Here is a 22,089-nt window from a genome sequence, read left to right on the forward strand (position 1 = left end):
AGTTCTCTGTATGGGAGGCTCTCATGGCCTGGGTTTTTGGGGATTTTCAGGAGGGAAGCCAGGTGCATCCCGGCCCCCCACCCCCCGCCCTTGCCCACGTTGAGATCTGGACACCCAGTGTGGCCACTGTAAACTTCAGCTTTTCATGACATCCAATGGGCACATTTAGGGTTGAGATGTGCTTTTGAACTCAAGTGTTGCACAGACCTGATTCCCGATGTCACTGGGCCCAGCCTCACACCTGGCCATAGGGGTGGAAGGGAGAAACAGACGTCTTTCTTTATGTTAGACCTGGCTTTCCATTTTGGTTTTTCCAGAGAGCAGGGAAGGGTCTGGACAAGCTGATAATGGCGTGGCACATGGGGTGAGCTCTGGCTTCCAATATAAGCAAGGTAGGAGGTCAAGAGGACATCAACTTCAGATACGGGGTCCTTGGGTGCTAAGAGAAGAAAGACCCTCGTGCCACCACATGAGACAGTCCTGAGCCCCTACCTGCTGCCCAAGCCGGTCTGCCAGAGGGAGGAGTCCCCCAGCCTGTGTGAGATTCTGGGCTTTGTCATGTGGGTGGGCCTTACGTCTCAGCCAAGTGCTCAGCCTCCTCATCTGTCAAGTAGGGAGGAGACCACGGACCTCCCAGGGTGAGCGCCAGCTCTCAGTAAGTGCACTTGCTTCCCAGGGCGTGTTGGAAGGGCTTGGGGGGAGGGGGGAGGGGGAGGGGAAGAGACAGTCCTTTCTTGCCTCAGGAGGGGGGTTAAATCTCTGAGCCCCGGGCAAGTCAGCTTGTGGTTTCTATAAACACAAAGCCAAGTCTCCCTGGCCTCCAGCCTTGGTCAGCTTGTTAGCCTACAGCCTACAAGCTTCCGGCCACGCAGGGCTGGAGATCTCTCCGGCTTCACCCCCCTCCCCACCATGCCCTCCTGCCCCATACCCTTCTTGTGTACTCTGGATACGTGAAGGTTCCCCACAACTCATGACCTCATGCACTTGCTTTTTTTCCTCCAGGAACACTTTCCCCACAAGATCTCAGCATCATTTTCACCGTTAAAAGCTCAGCTCAAACGTCACCCTCCCCAAGAGCCTTTGGATGACTTAATCCCCGTTATGCCCACCCACGAGTCCCCCTGGCATTCTCCATACATCCCTGCTTTGTCCTCTTCCTAGCACATTTCACTGTTCGTTGGTTTATGTTTAGTAAACACGGTTTCCTTGTTTAGTGTTTCTCTCCCCTTGTCTCTCTTTCTTCTTTTAAATGTTATTTATTTGAGAGAGAGCCAGAGAGAGAGAGAACAGAGAGAGGGAGCAGACTCCTCACTGAGCAGAGTGCCCGACATGGGGCTGGATCCCAGGATCCCAAGCTCATGACCTGAGCCAAAGTCAGATGCTTAACCCACACAGACTTCCGCTTGTCTCTTGTTTGGTATTGGTCCAAAGACCCGGGAAAGCATGTGACACAGACTTACTGCTCAGTGAGCACAGCCCCCTACACCAGCCTGGCTGGATTTCATCAACTCTCCGCATGTCTGGCCTCACAACCTGACGCTCTCCTCATACTTTCAGGTTCATGGAAACCTCAAGTCCTGTAAGATAGGCCACAAACGCATTTTTGGAAAAATGTTTAAAGTACGCTCTGAAGGTGTAAAACCAACCAGAAAGTCACTAAAGCTTGATGTTAAGAGTCAATCAAAATTTCAAAGAGAAAGGATTTCGACGTGCAAAAGTCAAGATGTAGGCAAGATGGAGCCTTTCCTCGTAGACAGAAGCCACGGTTTGGAATGAAGAAGGCATTTGTATAAGAAATCTCCAGGGAGTCACAGTGACCCCTAACTGTTCCTTCCACTCCATCCCAAGGCAGATTGGTTTGCTTGTGTTGGTCCCCTTCCCTCACAGTTCCCCAAAGACTACCACTGGTGTGACTCATCTTTGTGCCACCCCAGTACTCATAGCACAGGGCAGGACGTCTTCCAGATCTGCTGAACAGAGCCAAGCCGCCTATGTATGAGATGGCAAAAATCACTTTATCAACATAAATGCTGACTACTACCCCCAAAATGCAAGACGAGCACAGTGCCTAGGGCTCCTTTGTGGGTCCCACCTCTGACATAGAATATTCGGAGCTCAGAATTCCCCCTAGGCTGCTGATTCCATGATGTCCCAGGACCAACCTGGATCCGGAAGCTCTTAAAGAATATGCTGGTTTTTCCTTTCAATTATACCTGCAATTCTAATCTCTACCACCAGGCGGCAGTTAAATTTACACAAACGTTATTAAAACTAGTTTAATCTCCAAGACTGCACTTCTCATTAAAATATAGCCCAAATTAAAACATGATACATACATGCACATATTTTTTTAACTTATCATATTGGCATAGATTTAAAAGTATGATAATACCCACAGTATGCAACATTCCTACAGTGTTGGTGGGAATGTAAATTAGAATAGCCCCCAGGAGGGCAATTTGGCACACATCAAAAGCCTTCAACATATGCAAACCCTTTGGTCCAGCAACTCAACTTCTAGATATTGATTCTGAGGAGATAATCATGGAAATACACCTATATCTATTCCCAGGATGTGGATCATAGCGGTAAAAGACTGTCAATACAAACACCATAACCTGGACTTGGGTTAAATTACACAGATGAAAAAATGCTATGTAGCTAGTACATTCTAGAATAATTCTGAAGGATGTGGGAACATCTCATGCTATGTTAAGTGAAAAGAAAAAAAAAGTCTCCAAAGAAGTATGTCCAGTAATCCCATTTTTAGAATCATAAATGAAAACGAACTCACAAATAACAAGTCCCAAAAGAACAACCACGGAGATACTGGGAAGACTTATCTGTGGGTGGGAGCATTATGGATGATCAGTTTTTCCTTTTTTGCGCTTTTCTCTATTTGGGGACGGTTTTCTAATAAACATGTGTATGTTGTCATCAGCAGGGAGCTATTCGTGACTTCTTGCACAGACAGGGGTAGGCTGGCCTCTTTGCAAGGAGGCTGTGCACAAGGTGACCATAGGCGCTTGTCAGTCTACAACCTGCCCCACTGTCCCGCTTGGCTCCTGCGCCCCAGGCTCCTGACTGCGGCTCTTAGGTCCACATATGGACCTGGTTTCAGCTGCTCTTGCTCAGGGGAGCAGCCAGCCTGGATTAATCCAGAACATAAGAACACACAGCATGCACAGTCTCCACCACAACCCACACCCCCTTTGACATTTCTTTTGGCCTCACTTCCTTTTGGGAAGTGACATGTTTTTAACACAAAGGCAAAAAAAAAAAAAAAAAAAAAAAAAAAAATCCTCCCTGCGGCTTGACGCTGGTCCTGCAGAAAAATACCTTCTCCTAAAACTGACTGTTCTCAAAGCCATTTTCCTCTTCCAACACTGCCAGGGAATGTTGGTGGATCAGAGTGACTTCCTGGGCGCCAGGGTGGCTCAGTGGGTTAAGTGTCTGCCTCTGGCTCAGATCATGAGCTTAGGATGGAGTCCCAAGTCCTCTGGGCTCCCTGCTCAGCCCGGAGTCTGCTCCTCCCTTTCCCTCTGTCCCTCCCCACCACTCACACTCTCATTGGGGCTTTCCTTGGAGAGGAAAGACAGCGGCATGGTCAAGGGCCTGCCGAATCCATGCTGCCCTTTGGCTCTGCACATGTTAGCCTGTATAATCTTCCATGCCCTTGACTTCCCTAGGCTCTGAGAGGCGGAGGACCCTGCCTGAGGCCACAGAGCTGAGCCAGGATCCTGAGTTGGGTCTGAGCAACTCCAAGCCCATGGGTACTCAGGACACGGGGTGTCTCTGAGGTGGCCTGTGTCTCTCCTGCTGTGGCAGCCACCCTAACCTCTGGGATGAGAATGGTGGAGCGATCGAACCCCCCTCCCACCCCCTCCCCCGCCCCTAGGCTGGGAAGCAGGCTGTCTATGGGTCAACAGACCTGAATTTCAGCTCAAAACACACGGACCCTGCGAGCCCAGCCAGGGAAGGGCGTCCCACCTGCCTCCTGCCCCCAAAGGCCTGCTTTCCCCGCTGCAGGAGGCTGGTGGGGTGTCACTCCCAGCCCATGGGTATCCTAGAAGTGACCACCCAAGCAGTGGGACTCCTGGAACCAGGCTGCTGGGAGGCACACAGTCGGGCCTGGCTGGCTCCTGGTGCTCAAGGCATGGACACCTTGGACCCAGCAGGGGGCAGGTCCAGCCCAGCCCAGGGAAGATGCCATATCAGTGTGGAAAGGGAAGCCCGGGTTCAAGCTGGGGCTAGGGGACCTCAGGAAAAGGGGCGCCCAGGCCCTGTGCACTCATGGGTGCATGATCCGAGATTTTGACAGGGTCCCCTTACTCCTCGCCAGGCCTGGCCGTTTCCTTCCCAGAAAGCTCCCAACTTCACACCAGAGGGACACAATGACTGCGCTTCCATCCCCCCAACCCCCACCCCTACCCCCCACCCCCACCTCCCCTTCCCCAACTCACGGAGCCCCATCTCTGGCCCAGGCTGGGCACCATGCCCTTCACATGCCAGACCTCAGGCTTAATTCCTTCACAGCCTAGTCACCTGCCTGCGGTGAACTTTGATGTTGGGAGGCTCCAGGCAGAACCTCACTTCACTTCATCTGGACCCCACTGCCCTCCTCACAGTGGGGGAGCTGGAGACTTATAGCCTCACAGCCAGTGAGTGGTCAAGACCAGCTTGATAAGTCCGCATCAGGGACCTGGGGGCTGGTCTGGAACCCTGTCCTTTACCCCCACCATCAGTCAGCACCCTCTCTCAGGCTCACAGCTAGAGAGAAAGGAGTCAATATCACTCTACGCTCAGAGGAGCCAATATGGGGGACGAGGGAAGAAACCCATTCACCCCAGTCACCACCCACTCTTCTTGGGGCCCCCAGCTGGGAGGCACAGCGCTGGCCTGCAAGCCCAGATCTGCCCGGTGCCCAGTGCTCGGGACTGGACTGCCATCCACAGCCCCCTGGGAAGGCGGCTCCCGCAGCACTTGCAGGGAGCACCCCAACCCCCGCCCTCCACCACCAGCCTGTCCCGACTCTGGACAGAGCTGGTCATTAGCGAGGCCTCTGAATCAAGCCACATTTCCCTCCCTCTGTCTTCCTGGCCGGAGGGCACAGAACAACTTCCATCCTCCAACCGCACCCCAGGTCCTGCCATGCTCTCCTTCCACCCCCCACCCCCGGCCGCTCGGATGTGTCAGGACTTCTGGATTTAGGGGCCCTGCTCCTTAACCTCTCTGAGCAGGACTAGACAACAGCACAGCTCCATGTAATTTCCCTTTTCCGGCAGTGCTCACCCAGCCCGGGCGGGGGGATACCGATTTCAAATATAAGCCAACTTTGAGGTTTAATTCAAAGATCTGAGAAGTGATGACACCACAAAGACCACACGGGAACCAACCAGCCTCCCGATCCCTGAGTGCTGACAGGATGCCGGTGGGCTGGGACAAGCAGCCCCCTGCCCGCTGGGGAGAGAGAGGCTGGTGGCTGAGCCAGGGCCGGTGGGTGGGTGGGGTGCTCCACCGCCAAGGGCCGGACCCTCAGCTCAGCACGGACAGCCTGGGCAGCAAGAGTTTCTGGAAGATTCGGGATGCCAAGGAGTCTCCTCCTTGAGCCTCTTTGCTTTGCTTGCAGGACAGCTGGAGCAGCAGACAGATCGCAGCGCTCCTACTACTAATCCTCCCTCTACAGACAGACCTCAGCCACTGAGAGCGAAGGGCGGGGTGGGGGAGGGGGCAGGAGCGCAGACAGTTAAATAAAGGCTCAGAGGAAGAAGATCAGCTCCAGAGAAAAGGGCACAAAGAGCAAAAAATAAATGGCAAATTACCGGGTAGCCATCTCGTCCTGATTGCCCCTGTGGTAATTAATACGTCATTAATAATCAGACTTTGAGCAGAAAACCATATGGCAACACTTATAACTCAATCAGGCGCCCCCCCCCCCCGCCGTGGTCCCCCCGGACTTTCAGCGGGGTTTGCAGTAAAGGCTGATGGTTTGGTAATGACTCCTGGTATGTGTGTGTAGGGGGGCACTCAGGGCTCTGATGGGTCTGGGAGACGGAGCGTCCATTTCCTGCCTCTTGGAGCCAAGCTGGGGGGGGGGGCGCCACCAGGGAGCACACCCCACGTGGTTGGGGGGTGGCCGGCAGAGGGCACATGGCAAGGACCACAGGGGGACATGGTGATTCTGAAGGGTGCTGTCACCGCCACCATGGAAAAGGACTCCCCAAATCAGGGCTAGAGAGCAGAAACGGCTCTGGCTGAGGGGCAGACAACCTTGAAAGCCTGAGCTACGGGGGGGGGGGGGTGGGGGGTGGGGGCTGTAATTTCTTGCTCCCGGATGCTCCTCTGCCTGATGGGCTCTGAGCACTGACTGCCTGGCCACTGTCCCATACTCGGCACCCATCTCAGGCTGCAGCTTGAGAATTCTGCATTTGTTGAATACACCTAAGAGTTTAACAGCCAAGTGAAAAAAAAAAAAAAAGGAAAGAAAAGAAAAAAAAAAAAAGAAAGAAAATCACTCCTCTGCTCTCTGCATTAGGCACTTCCAGCAAGTACAGGCTAGCCTCCCCGTGACAGTCCCGAATGACTCAACAGCCAGAAACTGCCGGTGGCCAATACATCTACCCATCCTCGCCGGCTCGCCCTCTGGCCCGGTGTGGTGCCACTGCAGGCACGGAGGAGCTGCACCCTGAAGGGTGCCCATGGGGCAGGGAGTCATGCTAAGGGGAAGTCAAAAACAGAACTGTTCATCCGAAAGGCATTCCTTCGGAAGGTTCACTTGGGCTCAGGCGGACCGTCAGGGAGCTCCCTGAATGGATTCGTCAGGATGCATCCGGCTCTGCGAAAACTGCCAAGATGAATCAAAGACTCAGCCGGCACGTCTTTGCAGAAGGAGCCCTGAGTTCCGGAGATCTGGGGCGCTGAGCTTCCCCTGCTTTGCGTGCTGCCCCCTGTGGCCAGTCCCTCCAGTGCACCGTCCTCCCCGCTCCCCACTCTGGCTGGCCGGGGTTGGGGGGTGCGGTGCTCCCTGGGGGGCTCAGCTGCCCAAACCTGGGAGGCAAACTTAGTTTGGCCAATCAGGAAAAGGGACCCCATGATTCCTGGCATTGCTGCCCGGCTCCAGAGCCCTTTGCGCCAAAGCACAGGAGGCAAAAACGTTTAAACAAATTAACTGCCACAGAGCATTTAGAAAATGAGGACACGGCACTTGCATCTCTGTGCACCCGTGCTGAGCCAGAGAGTCCCGGAGGCTCGGCCAGACCCGGGCCAGCTCTCCTAGAAGGAAAAAAGAGTCACAGAATGCTTCACAGGGGGAAGTCAAGCCCATAGAATCCTGTGCTGGCATTCATCTACAAAATAAAGAAAAAAAAATATGGCTACTGTCCAGGACTGATTTTTTTTTTTTTTAAAGGACACAACACACCTCCTTAACTAAAGATTATTTTCATGGAATAGTTACAGAAGAGAATGACATGTCTTATCTTTCAGGAACAGAGAGGATAATCCAGGACACTTACGGGAGGACCTGCAAAACACAAGCAGAGAAGCCACATTCAGTGTCGCAGGGAGAGAGGGTCCCCTTGTCCGGGCCAGCCCCCCTCCCTCACACAGCTGCTGGATGCCCCTCCTTGCAAGCCTTTGATGCTCTCACAGGCCCCAAAGCCAAGTGGCAGAGTAGAAGGGGTGCTTTTGTCCTTGCAGGGGCAGGGGTGGTCATCTGGGTGGTAATGACAATTCCCCCCAACTACCCACCCCGCTGGTGTATTGGTTCGGCAATCATTTCACTGGGAAGCCGTTGATCCCTGTCTGGGCCCACCCACGTCTGGTTTGGGCAAAAGCCAGGTAGGAATCTGACCTGTTCCTGCCTGAAGAACAAATGTGGGGGCTCACCTGGGGTCAGTTCATTTCTACTGAAGGGGAAAGACCTGGGGAGAAAACATTTGGGGCAAAGGGCAGAGCACTCCTAAGGGTGCAGGTCTGGGTGTTGCTGAGCAGACAGGCAGAGGGTGCCCGTGGCTCAGCCTGGGGTTACGGGTGCTGGGTCTGGGTGTGCATGGGGAAGCTGAAGGGACTGAGTCCAGAAACACAGGGTGCTGCTCCAGGAAAGGCTGGTGCAGCACGCTGACACCTGTCCCCACCCCCACCCCCAAACAGATGAGGACTCCTGGAGAACATTTGAGAAGCCCACAGGTGTCTTCTTTGCCTCCTGGGTTACAAACCACATTGCATTTGACCTTCTCAGTCATCTTTGCGGGATGTGTGATAATAAGACGAGTGCCCAGGGAGAAAGCAATGACTTGTCCAAGGCCACATAGTGGGTTAAGGGGTAGAACTCATTCTAGAAAGAGTTCTCCTGACTCTTGAACCCCATACACTTTCTGTTAAAGGCATGCTGTTCCCACCCAATCCAGTAAACTCTCTGCTCCCTGGAGGCCTCTGTCTGGATAGCGACATTGGCACAGGAAGGAGGGGACACTCGGCAGGCAGTTGGCCCACGCATATTTGTGGATCGCCACTGATGAGCCGGACCCCCACCCCAGCAGGGCAAGTAAGGGGGCCCACTGGGGAATACAAGAGGCAGGATCTTGGACTTGCAGAATCTTTCTGGGAAGGACAGATGCTTAAGAAATTGACTCAGGGAAAAATGCAGCAACTTCCGAGCCAGGCGGGGTTCTGAAGGGGAAAGATGATTAGGAAGGGGGAGGGAGCTGTGGGGAAGAGATGGCAAAGCCCCCAACGCACCAGGACCACTGGGCTTCTGAGGGGCTGGGGTCCACAGAGGGGAGGGGAGGGCATGGGGAGATGGCCAGCCAGAGCTTGGTGCCCTGTGTCCATGCCATGAGATCTGAAGGGCAGTGGGAAGTAGGGGGCTGGAAGGGTCCTGCTCGGAGGAGGGGTGGGAGGCGTGAGAAAGGGTGCAGGGGAGCTGTCCCCATGTAGGTGATGGTGGCCGGGACCTGCGTGCTCACAATGGAGAGGAGAGAAGTGAGTGAGAAGATACTTCTCAGTGAGGACCCACAGGATTTAATGGTGGGGGGTGGAGGGGTGCACGGGGCATAGAAGAAGGAGAGAAAAGACAAAGGTCTTTGGCTTGAAAAACTGATGTATGGTAGTGCTCATGCCTGAGAATGGTAACGTGGGGGGGGTGCTGTGGGTCCCTCAAGTCTAGACTAGGGTGGGGCAGGGCACTGGTCACGTGGTCAGCTGCACAACAGACTTCTCACCTTCAGCTGGGGACCCAGTGCCTTGTTTTCCCAGGAACAGAAAAGCCACTGGACGGATGCACCATCATCTTTCTGATGCTACATGCACATACCAGCCCGTACGTGCATCTGTCCCCAGCCTCCTGTCTGTGTCCAGCCATGGAAGCTGGAGGAGCCAACCTGCCCTGCCTTCCAGGGGCCCTGCACCCACAGCTTCCTCCCTGCCTCTTGCACTGAACCCACTTTCTCCAGCAGATGCTTTCCAGCAGCTCTGGAAGGGCTCCAATTCCTCTGCCGAAAGCCCATCCTTTGCTCACATGCCCTCTTCGGCTCTGGCGCTGGCTCTCCTCTCCCTCGCTGCTGGGAAGAGGGCTCTCCTGTCACTGCCCCTAACTCCATGCCTTCCACACACCTCGTGACCCTCTGATAGGGGTTCTGTCCCTAGAGTCCCCAGCCACCTGTTTTGTTTTGTTTTTTTTTTTTTTTACCGTTGTTGATTCTGTTTATCAGGTCCTCCAGCGTTACAGCCCCGGCCCTGGCAGTGCCGTCCCCACATCCATACCGAGGTCACCGGGCAGGGCAGTAAACCGGCCCCTGGGGTATTACTGTGACAGTACAGAGGTGTCTCTGCCCAGGGGAACCGAAGACAAAGCGTGGTGGCCTCACCCCTGGCCTGCTGGGACAGACCTGTGGAGTTCTGCCGCCGTTCCGCTACCTGGGCCGGTGAGACCCCAAAGGGCCGGGAAGAGCGTGGGGTGTGGCAGAGCGGGAGTTTGTTGGCACCATCCGATGATCTGGGCGCAGCAGAGATGCTGCTGGGGTCCCTCTGTCCCCCTCCTGCCCGGAGGCCCCCGCCGAGGAAGAGATTGGCTACAAGGATCCTGGTCCACCGTGGGACAGGCTGCTTCCGCCGGCAGTGCCCCGACCAAGCCTCTTGGGGAGCAAAGCCGCTTGTGGGAACTGCCCCTCCGCTTGCCCAGCCTGGGGATCTGCAGGGGAGCCGGGGCCGGCCCCTCACTGGCACCAGGGGGAAACTAAGGCACAGCACAGGCACCCACAGGTGTGACCATACACTGCTTGTAAAAAAGGAAATGGCATTCACTTCTGTACTTCACTCTGCTCAAAACAATATGTGCATTTTTATAAAGTTTCCCTGAATGGTCTTGTGTCCAAAAAGTTTTCTTTGCCATTGGTCAGCCCACCAAGGATTTCTCTTCCTCATCCCACACTGCTGAGTGAGCCCCGCCTTTTGGAAACTATCTCTCCCTTTGGTTTCCAAAAGGTCACGTTCCTCCCGCTTCCCTCGCTGTTCATCTGGCTCCATCCACCCCAGCCTCACACAGAAGCTTCTCAGAGCTCATGGCAAAGGCTTTCTTCTCTTCAGTTCTCCGCTGCACTCATCTGTCCCCACCTCTCCAGTCTTCCCCAGGGATCTCATCACATTCTTGACTACCCTATGCAGAAGCGTCCCGCATAGGGGTCTCCAGGCCCAGCTGTGCCTCAGAAGCCCAGCCAAGGTGCACAGACATGCTCCTGGTCTTCTGCCCACAAACGTGCTCCTCTCCTGGTTCCTAGTCTCTGTGGGTGATGTTCCCTCCCACCCCTGTAGTGACCCGGACAATGATGAGCCCCCCTTGACACGTTCTCCCTCTCCCATCTACTGGCACATCCACTCTGCAGACATTCACAGAGCACCTGCTGTTCTGGGCTCGCAGGACACAGCAGTGAGCATGACAAAGGTTCCTGTCCTAAGAAGTTGACCTTCTAGCGAGGGAGGTACCCAAGATACCAAACAAGTACATCACCTATGAAATGACAAGTACAACGGAAAGAGAGGCAGCAGCGCAGGGGAAGGGGCGCACGGGGGCTGGTCTCTGGATGGATTCTGAAGGTGGAGCCAAGAGGATTTCTCTGGAGCATGAGAGAGAGGAGTCGAGAAAGACGCCACAATTCTAGCGGAATCACTGTAGGAATGGAGTTGCCATCAACAGAGGTGGGAAGACTGTGGATCGGGCGGGTTTGGCTGGAAGGATCAGGAGCTCAGCCTTGCACACACACACACACACACACACACACACACACACGGCACTCGGAGATGTCCCAACAGTTGGAAGTTGGGAAGAAAAGAGGGAATTCCTAGAAGCTGAGGGGAGAAAGTGCACTGAGGAGTAGGGGGTGGCTGCCTGTGCCCTGCACTGCAGACAGCTGAGTAAGATGAAGACCGAGCCCAGCCTACTGGGGGTGCCTGGGTGGCTCAGTCTGTTCAGTGTCTGCCTTCAGCTCAGGTCAGGATCTCAGGGTCCTGGGATCAAGTCCCACATCGGGCTCCCCCATTAGTGGGGAGCCACTTCTCCCTCTGCCCTTCACTCTGCTCGTGCTCTCTCTCTCTCAAATAAATAAAATCTTAAGAAAAAAAAAAAGACCATCCATGGGCTCTAGCCACGTAGGGCTAAGGACAGGGGGAGTGACGGATATGCAAATCTGGTTGGAGATGGCTTCTCCAAGAGAAGGGCGAGGAGGAATATGGGTAGTGAGCACTTTCAAGGAGTTTTGCCCCAAAGGGTTGCAAATACACAGAGCAGGTGCTCTGGGGACATGGGGTCCAGAGAGGGCTACTTCTTCAAGATGAGAGACACAGCCATACGTGTGCGTAAGGGGAGTCATGTAGGGAGGGGAAGAGGTTCCTGGAGTGACGACCTTGAGGATGGCACACAGAGGTGGCCCTGCTGGGGGCAGGAGCCTGGACATACACGTGGGTCTGGCATTTAGTTTCACCAACCAGCGGGGGGATGCTTCCCTCAAGCCTCCAATTGCCTCGCAGGGGCTAGAGTGTGTGTGTGCAATTCGAGCCAGACGGGGCGATGTGGTGGGATCCATGGGCTGGAAGACGCATGAGATGGAAGGAAGGTGGGGGTCAAGGAAAAAGGCAGTGGGCTCGGGTGAGCTGTGTGGGGTTCACAGATGCTGCATTTGCTGGTGATGATGGGGCACTGGTCAATACCGTGGGATGGAGGTCAGCAGAAGGTCCAGCTCACTGAAGGAGCTCTGGGTGTGTGAGGGGCATCTGTGTGCATATCTAGATCCCCAGGAATTGACCCAGAAGGAGTTTTGGTGGGAGGGCTGCAGACCCAGGAGCTCAAACCCAAAAGCAACAAGCAGGGTGTGCCACGGTCCGGCCTGAGTCATTGCTACTCCAATCTCCACTCTGGGGCCAGGGTGCTGTTTTCAAGACGCAGATGGACCTAAGTCCAAAACATGGACTCCCATGCCCCCAGCCCTCATTTTCTCATAGTTCCTAGGGACAAAAGCCCCAACGTTACACCACATGCTGCGATCTGTCCCTGACTCTCCACCTGAGCCCCTGGAGCCTGTGGGAAGAGGGGCAGTGCTACTCAAGGGTTCCAGGCAGTCAGGTGGTTATCAGGACAAAGTGAAGCTGGATCTGTGCCTCAGCATGAGCCAGGATAAATTCCAGAAAGATCAAAGACTTACATGTTAAAAAAAAAATCATAAAAATCCTAGAGGAAAACAGACCCATCAATACGGAGTACAAACTGGTGGTTGCCAGAGGAAGAGGGAGATGGGCAAGATGGGTGAAGGGGGGTGGGAGATACAGGCTTCCAGTTACGGAAAGAATAAGTCATGGGGATGAAAGGTACGCAGTAGGGAATATAGTCAATTATAAGGTAATAATGTTGCATGGTGACAGAGGGTAGCTGCACTTGTAATAAGCACACACAACCTATAGAGAAGTCAAATCACTATATTGTACCTTGGAAACTAATTTAACACGGCGTGGTGAAGATACTTCAATTAAAAAAAAAAATCCTAGAGGAAAATTCCTTTCTAACTGTGGAGAGTGGAAGGCTTTTCCAACTATAGTCCCTAATCCAGAAGCCATAAAATCAAAGTCTGATTCAACCATATAAAACCCCAAATGTCTACAAGGGTGAAAGCACTGTAAGCAAAGTCAACAGTGAAAGTGGGGACAATATTTCTGACTCAGGTCACACAGGCTGATGTACCTTGATGTAAAAACGTTCCTACAAATCAGCTCTAAAAACATCAAAGACCTAAGAGAAAAACAGTCAAAAGATTATGAAGGGAGAGCTCAGAGAAAACATAAAGAGCCCTGAGGTGCCTGGGTGGCTCAGTAGCCTTCCACTCAGGTCATGATCTCAGGGTCCTGTGATCGAGCCCTGTGTCAGGCTCCCTGCTCAGCAGGAAGTCGGATTCTCCCTCTGCCCCTTTCTCCATCGCACCTCCAGCTCATGCTTACACTCTCTGTCTCCCTCCCCGAAATAAATAAATAAATAAATAAAATCTTTTTAAAAATGTAACAATATGCTTTGGAACTTGTTCCCCAGTAGAGCATATAGAATCCCGTTAGTCTTTTTCACAACTGCGTGGTATTCCATTTAAAGCTGAAACGTATCCTCCTTTCTTTCCGCAGTCCCACTGTGCTATTTCTAATTTTTGGCCATTGCCTATAGTTCTTTTTTTAAAATTATTTATTTATTTATTTGATCACAAGCAGGCAAAGAGGCAGGCAGAGAGAGAGAGGGGGAAGCAGGCATCCTGCTAAGCAGAGAGCCCGATGCGGGGCTTGATCCCAGGACCCTGAGATCATGACCTGAGCCGAAGGCAGAGGCTTAACCCACTGAGCCACCCAGGCACCCCTACCCATAGTTCTGCTATGGATATTTTTATATACCTGTCATTTTACATATATGTTAACACATCCACAGTATACATTTCTAGAAGGATCATCATTGTGGCAATTGGCACAAACAGTTTAAGTCCTAATTAGCATTGCCAAATGGGTATCTGCTGTGATTATAGTTTTAACCGTCATTTCTCACATTACGAATGAAGATTCGCTTTTGTTTCACATACGGAAAGGCTATGTATGTTTTCTTTCTTTCTTTTTTGTAAGATTTCATTTACTTGACAGAAAGAGCGTGAGCAAGCAGAGTGAGCAGGAGAGGGAGAAGCAGGCTCCACGCTAAGCAGGGACTCAACTGACTGAGCCACCCAGGCACCTCGTATTGTTACATTTTTAAAAAGGTATGGAACAGTGTATTTATTTAGCCATTTGAGCTAAGGAAAAAACCAACAGGCTTTTGTTTGGATGAACGAGCTACATCTCTGGGTGTGGACACAGACTGTGTTCATCCGTTTGCCTGTGGGGAGGGGAACAGAATGGTGGGAAGACAGAAGCCAGGGGTGGGAGAGTAGGAGAGACTGACCTTCCACTGCAGGGCTCTTTGGTGTCCCTGGATACACGTGTCCAGCTTACCAAGTCAGAGAAGGCAATAAGTTTTAACTGAAAACTGGCTGGAATGAGGTCTGTGTTTTTGTCTGGTCCTCTGGCTTTGGCTGCCTTTTCTCACATTCTCCTCTAAGCTCCCTCCAAGAAAGCTCAGACTTGGGGCAGGGGTAGGGGGAATGTCTGGGAGGGGTGGGGGCGCAGTCGGCAGAGTGTCCCACTCCTGGTTTCTGCTCAGGTCCTGATCTCAGGACCCTGAGGTCGAGCCCTGTGTCAGGTTCCATGCTCAGCATGGAGTCTGTTTAAAATTCTCTCCTTTCTCTGCCCTCCCCACCAGCTCATGCTCATGCTCTCTCTAATAAATAAATAAATTAAAAAAAAAAAAAAAAGAAAGGAAGGAAGACGAAAAAAAGGCCCGGCTGGGGTTAACATCGTGGGCGCCCTGCCGTCCTGAGGGTGCAGCGGAGGGGGGGGGGCGGGGGAGGGGTGCAGCAGGAGGAGAAGCTGTAAAAGGAGCCGTCACTCACTCCCGACTCCGTGTGCATGTTGGGAGATGCGTGGTTTTCCCCAAACATCTCATAACCCCCGCTGCATCCTCCCCGGGCACAGGTTACAGATGAGAACACAGGCTCAGAAAGGTTACCGTGCTCAGAGTCACGTCCTGCTCCCATTGGGACAGAACCCAGGCTGTCTGACTCTGAGCAGAACAAAGGGGGCAGAGAGAAACTGCCTTGGGAGCAAGAGCTCCCCTGAGCTGTTCTTAGAAAGTGAGGCTGGGGGCACCTGGGTGGCTCAATCGGTTAAGCGTCTGCCTTCAGCTCATGCCTTCCAGTCATGATCCCAGGGTCCTGATCCCAGGGTCCTGGGATGGAGTCCTGTGCTCTCCCTCTGCCCCTCCCCCATTCATTCTCTCTCACTCTCTCTCTCAAATAAGTAAATAAAATCTAAAAAAAAAAAAAAAAAAAAAAAAAAAAAGTGAGACTGGCTGCAGGGCCTCCCACGCGTTCCGCACACAGCTTTCAAACATGTGTCCCAGACATTGCCTGCATCCATTTACTTTGCTGTCAGGAACGTGGCGGGGCAGTGAAATATGAGCCAGATGACTTGGGAACTAAATAAAATGGGTCAGAGTAGAGGGTTCACTGAGCCTGTGGCCTCTTGAACCGAACTGATGTAGCTCAAAAGGGGTTCCCAAAGCAGGAGCTCTTTGCCCCTCTGGGGAACAGACAGCTCCTGAGGGTTTCCCAAATGGTATATTTCTGGAAAAGCAAACTGGGAAGAATATTTCCCCCTACCTGGCAGGTGCCTTGAAGACCCAGCCCACCATGAAGATAGAGACCTACAGCCATGTTTCTCTGGGGCTTTTAAACTGAGTGGTCTTTTTTCTTTTCTTTTTTTTTTTTTTTAAGATTTTACTTATTTATTTGAGAGAGAGAGAGCGAGCGAGCGAGCACAAGAGCGGGAAGGGTCAGATGGAGAAGTTGAGCAGGGAGCCCCATGCAGGACTTGATCCCAGCACTCCAGGATCATGACCTGAGCTGAAGGCAGTCGCTTAACCAACTGAGCCCCCCAGGTGCTCCTTAAACTGGATGGGCTTTTAAACTGAGTTCGTGGGTAGATGCCATGAGGCTTGCAGGCTGGCAAATCCAGAGTCAGTAATGAGTCCGAGAGCCGGCACTCAGCTTGGGTCTCTGGCCCGGATTTAATTTGGCCAGTACCATCAGGGAGCATTGAGGGACACACTGTACATGTGTAAGGTGCCCAGAACAGCAGCAACACCTAATAGGCACCAAACACAAATGCTGGCTGGAAAGCCAGCATTCACTCTTTCTCTTGCATGCTCTCTGGCATGCACACCCACGCACAGACACACATGCATGTGCCCTCACACACCCCTTAGATTGCAGGGGGGAGAGAAGCACAGCTGGTAGTTTTTTGTGGTTTTCACTCATGTTGCAGAACCAACCCTAACTGAACAGCAGGTCTGAGGAGCGTCCTGTTGAGATGGGACCTCAGAAGGGGCTCCCCTGCCCCCAGCATTTTGGGCAGCTTGGTTAGGGGTAAGGATGCCTCCCTGGGATTCAGAGTCCGAAAGGCCAGCCTGGGCATGGAGGCTGACTCTAGAAATCACCCTGCTCATTACGCTGTGCGGGGCAGGCAGGGGTACTGATGAGAAGCCCAAGTGGAAAGCAAACACATTGGATTTTTGTTGTTTTCGTGATTGTTTTACTTAAAACAGGTAGGTTCCATACCGGGCGTGGAGCCTGATGTGGGGCTCGATCCCAGGACCCTGAGATCATGATCTGAGCTGAAATCAAGTTGGCCGCCCAACTGACTGAGCCGCCCAGGCGCTACTCTGTGGATTCTAATTTTTTTAAAAGATTTTATTTATTTATTAGAGCAAGTGTGAGTGAGCAGGAGTGGGGGAAGGGACAAAGAGAGAGGGAGAAGCAGGCTTCCCCCTGAGCAGCGAGCCCGACATGGGGCTCGATCCCAGGACCCTGGGATCACGATCTGAGCCAAAGGCAGATGCTTGACTGCTGAGTCACTCACGTGCCCCTGAGGATTCTTTATATAAGTAAGTAAGTAAGTAAATAGTGTGATCCAAAAGGCACTCAACATCATCATCAAGAAGGCAATGCAAATCAAGACCACAACGAGACATCACCTCACATCCATTAGATAGAATGGCTACTGTAAAAAAATAACAAGTGTTAGTAAGGATGTGGAGAAACTGGAACTATTGTGCTCCATTGGTGGGTTTATGTCTGGACTCTGGATTCTGTTTCATTGGTCTATGTGCCTAAAGGTGTCTGTTTTAATACCGGTACCATACCGTTTTGACTACTATAGTTTTAGAGTATAGTTTGAAATCAGGAAGCATGATGCCTCTGACTCTGTTCTTTCTTAGGATTTCTCTGGGTATTTGGGTTTTTTAAAATCCATTTACCTTTAATGCAGGGTTTATGTGTGCCAATTTGATATTTAATTTCTCTAGGTTTTATGTCTTTTTTGTTCCTCTATTACCCATTATTGCTTCTTTTTGTTAAATAGATATTTTCTAGCATACTATTTTAATTCTGTTGTTTCTCTTGCCATACTTCTGGAATAATTTTCTTAGTGGTTGTCCTGGGGTTTATAATTATCATCTTAATAAATAATTTGGTTTGGATGAATAACAATTTACTTTCCTTTTTTTTTTTTTAAAGATTTTATTTATTTATTTGTGTGAGAGAGAGCTTGCATAAGCAGGCAGAGGGCCAGAGGGAGAAGCAGACGTGATCCCAGGACTCTAGGACATAAACCAAAGGCAGACACTTAACTGAGACACCCAGGCACCACAACAATTTACTTTTAATTACAAACAAATACTTTGCTCCAATATAGCCACGTTAGTTATCTCCTTCTTTGTATTTTTATGACATGACTATTTTATACACCATAAGCCCATCAACACAGTTTTATCATTATTGCTTTACACAGCTAGCTTTTAAATCAGAAGAGAGGAAAAAGTAACAAATAAAAATACATTTATATACTGTCTTTCATATTTACCTATGTAGCTACCTCACGAAGCTCTTTATTTCTGTATGTGGATTTAAATTACTGTCTAGGGGTGCCTCGTGGTATAGTCAGTTGGGCAGCTGACGCTTGGTTTTGGCTCAAGTCATGACCTCAGGGTTTGGGGATTGAGCGCTGTGTCAGGCTCCAAGCTCAGGGGGGAATCTGCTTCTCCCTCTCCCTCTGCCCCTCCCCCTGACTCCCCCTCCAATAAATAAATAAATCTTTTTAAAAAATAAATTACTGTCTAATGTTCTTTCACTTCAGATTGAAGGAATCCCTACAGAACTGCTTGTAGGACAGGTTGATAGAAATAAGTTCTCTCCACTTTTTTGTTTATTTGGGCATGTCTTAATTTCTCTTTTGCTTTTGAAATATATGTTTGCTATAGATTTCTCTGTTAACAGTTTTTTTTTTTTTCTTTCACCACTCTGAATATGTCATCCCCATTGACTTTTGGCTTTCATGCTTTTTATTAATAGCTGATTTCATGAAAAGAAATCAGTTATTAATCTTATCAAGGATTTCTTTTCTGTGCTGAGTCCTTGTTCTCTTGCTGCTTTCAAGATTCTCTCTTCCTTTTTTGCTTTTGGCAATGTGGTTGTCATGTGCTTAGGTGTGGATCTCTTCGAGTTTATCTTATCTGGAGTTTGTTAAGCTTCTTGGATATATAAAATAGTATTTTTGCTTCTGTTTGGGATGGTTTTGGCCACTATTTCTTCATATATTCTTTCTGCCTCTTTCTCTTCTTCCCTTCTGAGGTCTCAATTACATGTACGTTGGCATACTTGATGGGGTCTCACAGGGCTCTCAGACTTTTCATTTTTCTTCATTCTTTCTTCTTTGTCTTCCTTAGACAGGATCATCTCAACTAACCTATCTTCGAGTTTGCTGATTCTTTCTTCTGCCAGCCCAAATCCTCTGTTGAGACTCTTCAGTGAATTTTTTCATTTCAGTTATTGTAATTTACAGCTTCAAAATTTCTATCTTTTTTTTTTATACTTTCTATCTCTCTATTGATAGTCTGTCTCCATTTGGTGGCACATAACTGTTCTGCTTTCCTTTAATTCTTTAGACTTGGTTTCCATTAGTTCTTAAAACACAATTTATCACAGTCAACATAAAATATTTATCTAGGGGCACCTGGGTGGCTCAGTCAGTTAAGTGTCTGACTCTTGATTTCAGCTCAGGTTGTGATCTCAGGGTCATGAGATCGAGCCCTGTGTCCACCTCCACCCTCAGCAGAGTCTGCTTGTCCTTCTTCCCTTGCCCCTCCCCCTGCTCTCTGTCTCTCAAATAAATAAAGTCTTAAAAAAATAAGTAAAATCTTTGTCAAGTAAGTCCAACTGGGCTTTCTCACAGATTTTTTTTTAAAGATTTTATTTATTTATTTGACAGAGATCACAAGTAGGCAGAGAGGCAGGCAGAGAGAGGGGGAAGCAGACTCCCTGCTGAGCAGAGTGCCTGATGCGGGGCTCGATCCCAGGACACCCGGATCACGACCCAAGCCGAAGGCAGAGGCTTTAACCCACTGAGCCACCCAGGTGTCCTCCAGGTGACTGTTTTTTTTTTTTTTTTCCTTTTTCATTGTTATACTTTCTTATATCTCTGTGTGTCTCATATTTTTTTTGTTGTTGTTGTTAAACACTGGACATTTAAAATAATCTAATGTGGCTACTCTGGAAATTAGATATCCATCCTCCTTTCCAGGATTTGCTGTTGCTGTTTGTTATTGTTGCTCTTTGTTTGCTCTGGGGTTTTCCTGGACTAATTCTCCAAAGTGTGTACTCTTTGTCATGCGCAGCTTCTGAATTCTCTCTTGGTTAGCTTAATGGTCAGCAGAGACAGAGGTTTCCTTTAATACCTCGATTCAGTATATCTCCTGTTCTGTGCCAAGGGGTTCGCTGTGTGTGTTGAAGCACAACTTCAGTGCTCTGCCAGGTTATAACTCTGCCTTTGCCTTCACTTCCTATTTGAGCAGGGCCTCAAGGTTACCCAGAAGTGAGATACTAGGGCTCTCTCAGGTCTTTTGTGGATGTGTACACAGCCTTGCACATGCATGTGCCTTCTAGATTCCCAGGAATGTGCTGGAGCATTTCGAGGCCCCTCTGGATGGCTCATCCTCTAGATTTTCATTTAAGTGTTTGTGTTGGCTTCTTCCTTATTCTAACTAGTGCTGCTACCTTAGACAACTGCAGTGTTAAACAATTGCTGCTGATTGTTTTTGGCAAACACTCCAGACAGAGCTTTTCCCCATGAGTGAGTTCCACATCAGGTCAGATAAAGACAAGTGCTATGTATGGGCTTTTTCTGGAAGCTGACAGCGACAATTCTCTGGGAATGAGCAGTTATGGACCTTCAAAATGTTTTGCTTTTTTTCTGTGGCCACTGCTTGTCACAGGTACTGTGGTTGTGGGATTGATAGTTTTTAAGGCTACCATGGTGCTGGGAAATGGGCAAGTTAAAATGCTACAAACTTCACTGTTCTTAGCAAGATATTTGTCCTGAATAAACACTTCTTGGGTTGTTACCAGACATTAATTTCTAGAGTTCTGAAAGGGTCAATTTTTACTTCTGGTGTTCTTGCTGCTTTTTATGTAGATTTTCAGAGGTCCTTACTCTATCATTCCAGAAGTGCTTCTTCCACTGGAAGAAGAAACCTTTTATTTATTTTTATTTATTTTTAAAGATTTTATTTATTTGACAGAGAGAGATCACAAGTAGGCAGAGTGAGGGGCAGGGGGAGCAGGCTCACTGCCAAGCAGAGAACCCAATGTGGGGCTTGATCCCAGGACCCTGGGATCATGACCTGAGCCAAAGGCAGAAGCTTTAACCTACTGAACCACCAGGCACCCCGAAGAAATCTTTTAGAAAGGGTTTCTTGGGGTCAGGGTAGATTAAGAACCCCAGCATGACATGGCAAGGCAGACCTGCATGATTGTAGTAGAGCTGATATGTAGCTATCCTTTCAAGTCCTACTTCCCCCTTTTTTTTTTTTAAAGAATGAATTTATTTATTTGATAGAGACACAGTGAGAGAGGGAACACAAGAAGGGAGAATGGGAGATGGAGAAGCAGGCCTCCTGCTGAGCAGGGAGCCAGATATGGGGCTCCATCCCAGGACTCTGGGATCATGACCTGAGCCAAAGGCAGACACTTAACGACTGAACCACACAGGTGCCCCTAAGTCCTAGTTCTTTTTAAATCCCAGAAACTTCTGGAACTCTGAGATCTAAGAACGGCCCTGCCCCCACCCCCTCCACGGGCCAGGGCAGGAAGTGAATTGCATTCCCTGGCCAAGTCGTCTCCATGGACCACTGAACAAATGGAAGAGAACATTGTTGTATGAATCAGAACACACAGTATTAATGATTATCTTCTTACAGTCATTTGCGAACTATATGGCTCCTGTTCTAGAATTTTTCAGTGGGACTCACGGAACTGTTTCCCACCCTCAGAGCCCTAGATTCCTGGAGAATGCACATGGAGCAATTAAATGTCTGTAAATCCAAATGCAAAGGATGCATCGTTAGCAGAATAAATAAATCTCTTCTGCACACAGACATGCTTTCAAATGCATACTGCCACTAATAAATACACAAATCTTTTTAAAGCAACAGCAATGACACTAGGACCCTAGCACTGAGACAGCAGGTCTAAGGCTGACAGCTGCAAAGATGGGGTGAGTGCCTCCATTTGTCTCCGCAGGTGTAGCATGGACACCAGCCAAGCAGCTTTCGATGCCTTTGTCCTCGTGTCTTCCAGTCTCCTAACCCTTTATCCATCCTGGCCCACCAGTCTCTCTTTCTCGCTTCCTACTCCCTTACCTCCCTCTTTCCTGTCAATCAGCATTTACCGACCATCTCCTGAGTGCCTAGGGGTCCAGTCCTGGCTCTGAGGAGCCCCCACTTTGGTGGAGAAGGACAAGTGTGCAGAGCAGACCCCCTCCCTCCTGCAACCAGGTACAGAAATGCTGCCACAGAGGGAGGTATCTGGGGGAGGGGGAACTGGGGAGAATGGAGGGTCTTGGGGAAAGGCGGGTCTGGATTTAAAAAGGATC

The 22,089-nt window shown here is 50.3% G+C and overlaps 1 protein-coding gene across 1 annotated transcript in view; it reads right to left on the reverse strand.

Moving 5' to 3' along the window:
- Positions 1-22,089, reverse strand: part of LOC111158877 (collagen type XXIII alpha 1 chain) — a 308,540-nt gene that overhangs the window by 35,865 nt on the left and 250,586 nt on the right. Inside the window, exons 4-5 of the mRNA XM_022521174.1 lie at positions 7,515-7,522; positions 5,823-5,849 (exon numbers count right to left, since the gene is read on the reverse strand). Of these exons, the coding sequence (XP_022376882.1) occupies positions 5,823-5,849; positions 7,515-7,522 (35 nt within the window). The remainder of the gene's footprint in view (positions 1-5,822; positions 5,850-7,514; positions 7,523-22,089) is intronic.

This window comes from Enhydra lutris, unplaced genomic scaffold, assembly GCF_002288905.1.
Source record: "Enhydra lutris kenyoni isolate GAN:26980312 unplaced genomic scaffold, ASM228890v2 scaffoldscaffold64, whole genome shotgun sequence".
NCBI lineage: Eukaryota > Metazoa > Chordata > Mammalia > Carnivora > Mustelidae > Enhydra > Enhydra lutris.